Source organism: Aphidius gifuensis, linkage group LG5 (assembly GCF_014905175.1).
Source record: "Aphidius gifuensis isolate YNYX2018 linkage group LG5, ASM1490517v1, whole genome shotgun sequence".
Taxonomy (NCBI): domain Eukaryota; kingdom Metazoa; phylum Arthropoda; class Insecta; order Hymenoptera; family Braconidae; genus Aphidius; species Aphidius gifuensis.
The window spans coordinates 20,720,315-20,728,776 of record NC_057792.1 but is presented as its reverse complement, the minus strand read 5'-3'; the positions used below and the strand labels follow the sequence as shown (position 1 = coordinate 20,728,776).

Here is an 8,462-nt window from a genome sequence, read left to right as displayed (position 1 = left end):
TTTATCGAACAAAATAATAATAATAATGTTGAATGTGAATTTAAAATCTTCGAAATATTTTGGTGAATAATTTTTCTAATTTTTGTAAAAAATTTTCAACAGAATGATTTTGTAAAATAATAATAAAAAAGGGATTCTTATGAAAATTAAAAATCAAACAAAATATTTAAAAAATAATAACAATAATAATAATGAAAAATTGAAAAATTCGTCTTTTATATTTAAAAAATTTTTTTTTATCATTGCACTCAACGAAGCAAACTGCCAATCGTGAAGGAAAAAATATCGTTGCTAAAAAATTATATCTATATATCGATAAACAGTGAATTCAAGAGATCTCGTGCATATGAAAGACACTTTTCCCATCGACTCGAAACCCCAGACACCAAACATCTGAACCGTTATTTCAATTTTTATATTTTTTTAATTTTTTTTTATCTGCTATTTTCTTTGTTACGTCTGTCCTGAGTTAGAGTACAGGATCAGCATTGAGAAAACACGAATAGTTCAGTGAGTTGTGTTTTCCAAAGTGCTTTTATTGAAAAAATAAAATTAAAAAAAAATAAAAAAAAGTAAAACAATATCGATGATGATGATAATAATACAGCCATACAGATAAATAAATATTGCACAATGTTGATATAATTTAACGAAATTGAATATATAAAAAAAAATAAATGTTATTTTAAAAAATATACTTGGTGTATCTGGATGATCAATCGGAGGGATTATTGATAGCTATTTCGATGCTAGATGTAGAAAGCGTGTGTGTGTTTGAAATGTTTTGATACTAAATCATTTACCAGATAAAATTCAAATATCAAGTAACACGTTATCTTGTGAGTATAAGAACATGTATGTTTCAATCGAAATGTATACATTATATACATTGCATTTCTATACTCATGGGTACAAAGTGATTCAGTATTCCAACTGTCAAATAGAAAATGAAATCAAAGTGAAGCACAGGGACTTGCCACTTCCATGCCAGACAAAAGAAATAAAATACTAAATTGATTTTATATTTTTTTTATTTTAAAATACCCTATACCATTTTATTCTGTATTGATAAAATTAAATAAAAAAACATCAACTTCTTCAATTGGTTTTTCGCCACTTTTTTCGCCAGGCTACTATCAAGCCCCTATCACGTGAGTGAAGGATGAAAGCGTGCAGAACGATCACGGGATGATCGTCTTATCAGAGATTAACAATGGATTACCCTGATAATTTTTATTATCCAATTTGTAAAATAACTGAAACATATTAATAAATAAACAAATTAATTAATTAATAAATTATATTATTTAAAATAAAAAATAAACAATTGAATGTTACTCACCAAATTATAATATTTATTTTTTTTTTTTTTAAATTTAAATTTTAAACAACTGCAGCAAATAAAAGCAACTTGAACTTATTGACTTGTTATACATGGATTGTTGCATTTATTACATAAAATTGTTGTTCTAAATTCATCAACAATTATCAATTTAATTTTTTTATTTTCTTGTAATTTTTTTTTCAACAATGATGATGGTGCTGATGGATAGCCTCGCATATATTTTGATATTTGAAATTGACCACCACAAATCAATGTTTTTTTTTCTAATTGACTTGTTTTTTTTCCATCATATGTACCATGTTCCAAGTAATTCACTTCTTTTGATACTGCTTCATTTGTTCTTATAAATTTATCAAATTGAAGTCTTACATATCGTCGTGAACTGTATACAGGCTCTTCTAGCTTCATACATGTCAGATTATATTTTGCTGATAAGACATAATTGTCTGGTTTATTTATAACAAAATTTTCCAGTAATGTTTTTTTTCTTATCATTTGTCTTGAATTTTTTTTTAGTTTACTTGGTTCAAGTGGTTCAATTGATGGAGCTGGTTCAGCTGATTCACTTGGTACAACATTATTATTTTTTTTGTTTTTTAACAACTGCTTGCATTTTTTCCAATTTCTTGTTTTACCATCATCATCATGTTTTGTATTATTTTCAATTTTTTGTTGTTTAAGCTGTTTTCGTTCTTTTTTTGTTTTTCTTTTTTTAATATATTCAGCTTCAATTTCACCAACAATATTTTCAAATTCTTGTTTTTTAATTTCTACAAACTGATCATAAACTTGCTTTTTTTCTTTTTCAACATTTTTAATTAATTTTTTAATAACAAATTGACGTGTATAATGACCTGATTTATGAAGCAAAGCCTTACTTGTTAACAAATAACGTTCTTCTTTATCTTTGTTACCTATATCATTTAGTGATTGGACAATTACACCACCTATTATATTTTTATTCCCTGGGTCTAGTCCAATACCTCTATCATATTCTTCATCAGATATTCGATTAGAATTATCATCATTATCATCAATAATATTATTGTTATTATTAATATTATTATTATCATCATCATTCTCATCAATATCTGTGTAATTATATAAAACATTAATATCATCATAATCTTCTTCATCACTTGAGATATTGTCATCAGTAGAACAAGTAGTGGTAGCAGTAGTAGTGGCAGTAGTAGTAGTAGTAGTCGAAGAAGTAACAGCAGCAGCACCAACAGTTGTTTTCAATTTTTTTTTTGATAAATTATTATCATTACAATTATTATTAATTATTTCTTTCATCAGATGAATTGTAACAGTTACACCATTCGTACTGATTGTAAAATTAAATTTTTTTTTAATTAATTTTTTTTTTATCTTAAAACATTGCTTCCAAATGAATTTTTGCATATGATAATAATTATTGTTGAACATCTTTTTTTGTTGATTCCAATCTCTGACCAATTTTTTATTTTTATTTCCAAAAACTCTATTTGCTAACTGCCACACAGAACTGGTACTATACATGAAATGTTTCAAGCCTGGTTTGTAAATTGGTGTTAATGGAAAGTTCATGAGGTCAATGTTGGATAACTTCTTGAAAAATCCCATAAACTTCCACCATTTGTATTTTATTTCAGTGAAGTTTAAATTGAAATCATTAAATATGTCCATTATTTTATTATCTTTATCTTTTGGTTTGATATTTTTAAACAATAAGTTGTCCAACATTTTTTTTCTTTTTCTTCTGTTATATATTTTACCAACTATCTTTAAATATTTACCAATTCTAACTCGACAATTTACTATGATATTGTTCATGAAATTTGTTTCAAAATTAATTAAATTCATTGATATTAAATTGGTTCTTAAATCTCCACAATATCCTTCTATTGGCATACCAACTTCATTTCTAATAATTTGATATTCTTTAAATAATTTGTCAATAAAATCTTCTTCTTTTTTTCGTTTTTTCGTTCTGAAGTAAGTCAATTTGTTTAAATATTTATTTAAATGAAATTCTTTTTTATTTGTCAATTTTTCAATATCATTAATCGCCTCATTTTGTTCATGATTAAAACAAAAACTAACAAAATAAGAAAATTCTTTAAACAATTTGGATAACACTTTGATATCATCAATTATTATTTTTTTAACCTCTTGGTTTTTTATAATTCTATTTAAACTCATTTTAATTGATTTGATTGTTGAAAATTTTTGTTGTCCAGATTTTAATTTTCCAACACGTTTTTTTTTTTGATAATTAAATTGTCGAAGTGCTTTGGCCTCTTTTGATTTTGAATTTTTAATTTTATCAATTTTATTTGCTTGTGTTAATTTTGTTTTTTCAAGTCTTTTAGCCAAAGGTATATTATCAACATTTTTGATACACCTTTGGCTAAATTTTGTTCCATGACCTTTTCGTCCGCAAGCTTTGCATAGTCGTTTTTGATTAGAACATGTGTTTATATTTTTCTTTTGTATATCAATTGATGATTGTTGATCTGAACTAAATACACAAAAAAAAACAAAGTCATTATAAAAACAATAGAATAAAATAATAAACATTCTTTTTATTATTATTATTATGATATTATACCTTTGTGATTGTGAATTATTAAATGGTTTTGATTCAATAAAACTAGATGAACGTGTAGCTGTCAACTCATTATATCCAATAAAATTTATGTTACTAGGACTCCATGGTGTTGGTTTTATTTTGTATGGAATAAATTTGTCTTTTCCATCATCATGATCATTCTCATGAGTAGTTTGAGAACTCACATTTGTCGTAGTTGAATTTGAATAACTAAGTCAAAAAAAAAAAATAATAATAATAATCTTAATAATATTAAATTAAAAAATAAAAAATAATAACTGTTGTAGAGAAATATTTGTGTTTGAATTGAAAAAATTTTTTAAATAATAATTTTTTATATTTTTATTTATAATATTGACTTGGTTAAACGTTGCTTGCTTAAAATCAAGCAAAAAAAAAAAAAATTACTTGAATACTAATTTTTTGTAAGATTGAAATAATATTCAAATGATTAACTTGTCTTTTTTTATTTATAAATGTAAAAGCTATTTTTCAATTAATTCTTTCTAATGTCTATCAATTGCTTTATAATAATTTAATAAGCACTCACAAATTGAAATAATTTATGTCAATGACTGAGTGAATCAATTTAGATACTTAATTCAATACAAATTTGGAAATACATTTTTTTTTTTCGTTAAAAGTGATAATTAAATATAATAAAATTTAACAAAGGTAAAATAACTTGTATTATTTAAATATCAAATTTATATTTTTTTTTAGTCTGTATATAATTTAAAAAAAATTGTCAATAAAAATCATTGACGATGCTGATGATAGCTGAGTCACTGAATTTATAAAAATTTTCAACTAAATACACTCAAATATAATTATTGGAATATTCCTAAGATTTTTTTTTTTTAATCAAGAAATTGGCAAATGATAATTAATCGTCGAATGACCTGATACAACTTTTTCCAAATCCCAGAAAAATTAAATATTTTTTTTTATGAAAAAAAATATACGATTAATTTAAAATAATTATTACACACTCCAAGTATTCTTGAGAGATCTCTTTTGGTGGGACGACTTTTATATTTTTTTTTATTTTTGACTCAACGTTCCTACTATTATTTTTATTTGATGATTTTTTTTCGGTTATTTAATTTTACTAAGAGAAAAAAAATTTGTCTTGATTAATTAAGCTAACAATTGAATAATCAATCTTTGATGATTATAACAATAAATAAAATTAAGAAATATTTTTTTCAAGACATTTGTATAATAATATTTCGAATAAAATATATATTTTTATTTATATAAATATTTTAACAGTCAAAGTAAATGGAAATCATTGTTATTTAATTACCATATTTTAATGTTATTTAACCAATTATTTTAATTTTATACAAATTTAAGAAATAATTTTTAAGATTAATAAAAGTAAAAATAAGCAGCAAATAAAAACAAAAAGTTAAAAATAATAATAATATTAATAATACCTGTTATTTGATGAATTGACAGGTGTATTTGTATTTGATGTTGATGGTGATGGTGATGTACATTTAGCCATCGAGTCAGTTAAATTACATATTTCACTTTTAGAAGGTCTAATTGGTCTCGATATTGTTCTTCGATGAAGAGGTATAGCTGTATCATTTGAGCCACTACTATCCTCGTCATCATCATCATCATCAGTTAATACAGTATCATCAACACCAGTCACACTGTCATTGAATAAAAAAAAAAAAAAATTAACATTGACGTTAAAAATTTCAAAATCATACCATAAATAATAATAACAATAATAATACTACCTTTTACATGGAGAATTAACAGGTGTATTTGTATTTGAAGATGATGGTGATGTACATTTAGCCAACATATCAGTCAAACTACTAATTTCACTTTCTGATGGACTGATTGGTTTCAATATTGCTCTTCGTTGAAGAGGTGGTATACTTGAATGATCCGATTCACAATTATCCTCGTCATCATCATCATCATCAGTCAATACAGTATCATCAACATCAGTCACACTGTTAATTCAAAAAAAAAAAAAAAAAAATTAACATTGACGATAAAAATTTGAAAATAAACACTAATAATATTAATAACAATAAGAATACCACCTTTCACATGGAGAATTAACAGGTGTATTTGTATTTGAAGATGATGGTGATGTACATTTAGCCAACATATCAGTCAAACAACTAATTTCACTATCAGAAGGACTGATTGGTCTCAATATTTTTCTTCGATGAAGAGGTGGTATACTTGAATGATCCGATACACAACTATACTCGTCATCATCATCATCATCAGTCAACACAGTATCATCAACATCAGTCACACTGTTAATACAAAAAAAAAAAAAAAAAATTAGCATTGACGATAAAAAATTTCACAATAATATCAGTAATAATAATTATAATAATAATAATATTACCTTTTACTTGGAGAATTAACAGCTGGTGTATTCGTATTTGATGATGATGATGTTGATGGCAAATTAATTGTGGCCACCAAATCTTCATGATCGTCATCACTGAACATGTCCTTTTTCCATGAATCAGTTGTTGATTGTGGCGTTAAATTTCCAGCTTGTATTAGTGGTAGTGCAGATCTATCAAAAATATAAAAAATAATATAAATATTGATATAAAAACTAATTTATGATTTGACACTGATAATCTTATTGAATTATTTAAATTTTAGGTCAATTAAACTATTTTTATATAGAAAAAAAAAATAATAAGTTTGTTAATTAATTTGGTTGATACTAAAAAATATTATTTACAACAAAAATTACATTATATTTTTTAAAAATATAAATAAAAAAAAATGTCTTTGAGTTTATTATTTTTTCAGTTTTTATTATTATCATTATTTTATATATTTATATATTTAATTATTTAATTTTACCTTTCTACTGGTGATCTCGGTGGTGATTGACAATTATCTGTAAGATCAACCAGTTCATTAACTTGTTCATTTTCATCTTGTGATATTGGTAAAATCATACTTGATGATGACTGTGATGAATCTGAACTCAATGGTCTGGGTATACATCTACCCTGAGGAACACGTATATTGCTATCATCTGACAAACAATTGTCATCATCATCATTACCATTATCATCATCGGTCAAAAAATTATTATCAACATCAGTCATACTGTGTTTACTTTTTATTTTTGAATATGGAATTTTTATAATTTTTTCAGGCATAAAGTCCTCGCCACTATCTTCATCATCATCACTATCCGACATTTTTTTTCACTATAAATAAAAATAAAAATAAATTATTAATTTTATTCATTAAAAAAAAAAAATAAAATTATTACTTAAGTAAATTTGTTTATCAATTTCCTGCTTTATTTTTTATCAAATTTAAATTTATTTTTCAAGGTTTTTTTTAAATTTTGTTAAATGAAAATTCAAAAAATCTGCTCTTTTTAAAGTTCCTCTAGTGAGCACATTACCAACTAAATATTTTACCCCTTCTATACCGACGAGACAATCAGTGTGGGAGAGAGATAAAAAATAGCGTCCACACTCCACTTTAAGATTTATGAGTCCCGTTCTGTTTCCCCTCCACCCATATTTATTTATATAATTTAATTTAAAAAAAATAATAATAATAAATAAATAATAATAAATTAACAAATAATTTTAAAATATTTTTTTGATACAATTTAGTTACTCCAATTAATAAATAAACACACTTGATTATCGAATGAAATAAAAAAAAAAAAAAAAAATTATATGCGAAAAGACGCTGGCGTCCCACTGGCGTCCGTTTTGATTTTTTTTTTGTTTTCAATCTGAATCTTATGTTGGTGTCACGTCTCCCGTTCCAGCCCCCCTCAGCTCATAATTATTTATATAATTTATATAAAAAAAAAAAATAATAATAAATAAATAATTATAAATCAACAAATAATTTTAAAATATTTTTTTGATACAATTTAGTTACTCCAATTAATAAATAAACACACTTGATTATCGAATGAAATAAAAAAAAAAAAAAAAAATTATATGCGAAAAGACGCTGGCGTCCCACTGGCGTCCGTTTTGATTTTTTTTTTTGTTTTCAATCTGAATCTTATGTTGGTGTCACGTCTCCCGTTCCAGCCCCCCTCAGATCATAATTATTTATATAATTTATATAAAAAAAAAAAAATAATAATAAATAAATAATTATAAATCAACAAATAATTTTAAAATATTTTTTTAACATTATTTAATTATTTCTACTATTAAATAAGCACTCCGATTATCAAGGAGAATAAAAAAAAAAAATTATATGCAAAAAGACGCGGGCGAGACAATCAGTGTGTAAGAGAGAAAAAAAATAGCGTCCACTTCAAGATTTATGAGTCCCGATCTGTTCCCCCTTCACCCATATTTATTTATATAATTTAATTAAAAAATAATAATAATAATAAATTAACAAATAATTTTAAAATATTTTTTTAATACAATTTAGTTACTCCAATTAATAAATAAACACTCCGATTATCGAATGAAATAGAAAAAAAAAAAAAAAAAATTATATGCGAAAAGACGCTGGCGTCCG

General features: G+C 24.2%; 1 protein-coding gene across 1 annotated transcript in view; it reads right to left on the bottom strand.

Annotated features, from left to right (window-relative positions):
* Positions 1-1,417: 1,417 nt before the first annotated feature.
* Positions 1,418-8,462, bottom strand: part of LOC122856564 (protein PFC0760c-like) — a 42,879-nt gene continuing 35,834 nt past the window's right edge. Inside the window, exons 3-11 of the mRNA XM_044158245.1 lie at positions 6,807-7,142; positions 6,331-6,507; positions 6,014-6,235; positions 5,699-5,920; positions 5,384-5,608; positions 3,942-4,151; positions 2,083-3,851; positions 1,530-1,773; positions 1,418-1,469 (exon numbers count right to left, since the gene is read on the bottom strand). Of these exons, the coding sequence (XP_044014180.1) occupies positions 1,418-1,469; positions 1,530-1,773; positions 2,083-3,851; positions 3,942-4,151; positions 5,384-5,608; positions 5,699-5,920; positions 6,014-6,235; positions 6,331-6,507; positions 6,807-7,142 (3,457 nt within the window). The remainder of the gene's footprint in view (positions 1,470-1,529; positions 1,774-2,082; positions 3,852-3,941; positions 4,152-5,383; positions 5,609-5,698; positions 5,921-6,013; positions 6,236-6,330; positions 6,508-6,806; positions 7,143-8,462) is intronic.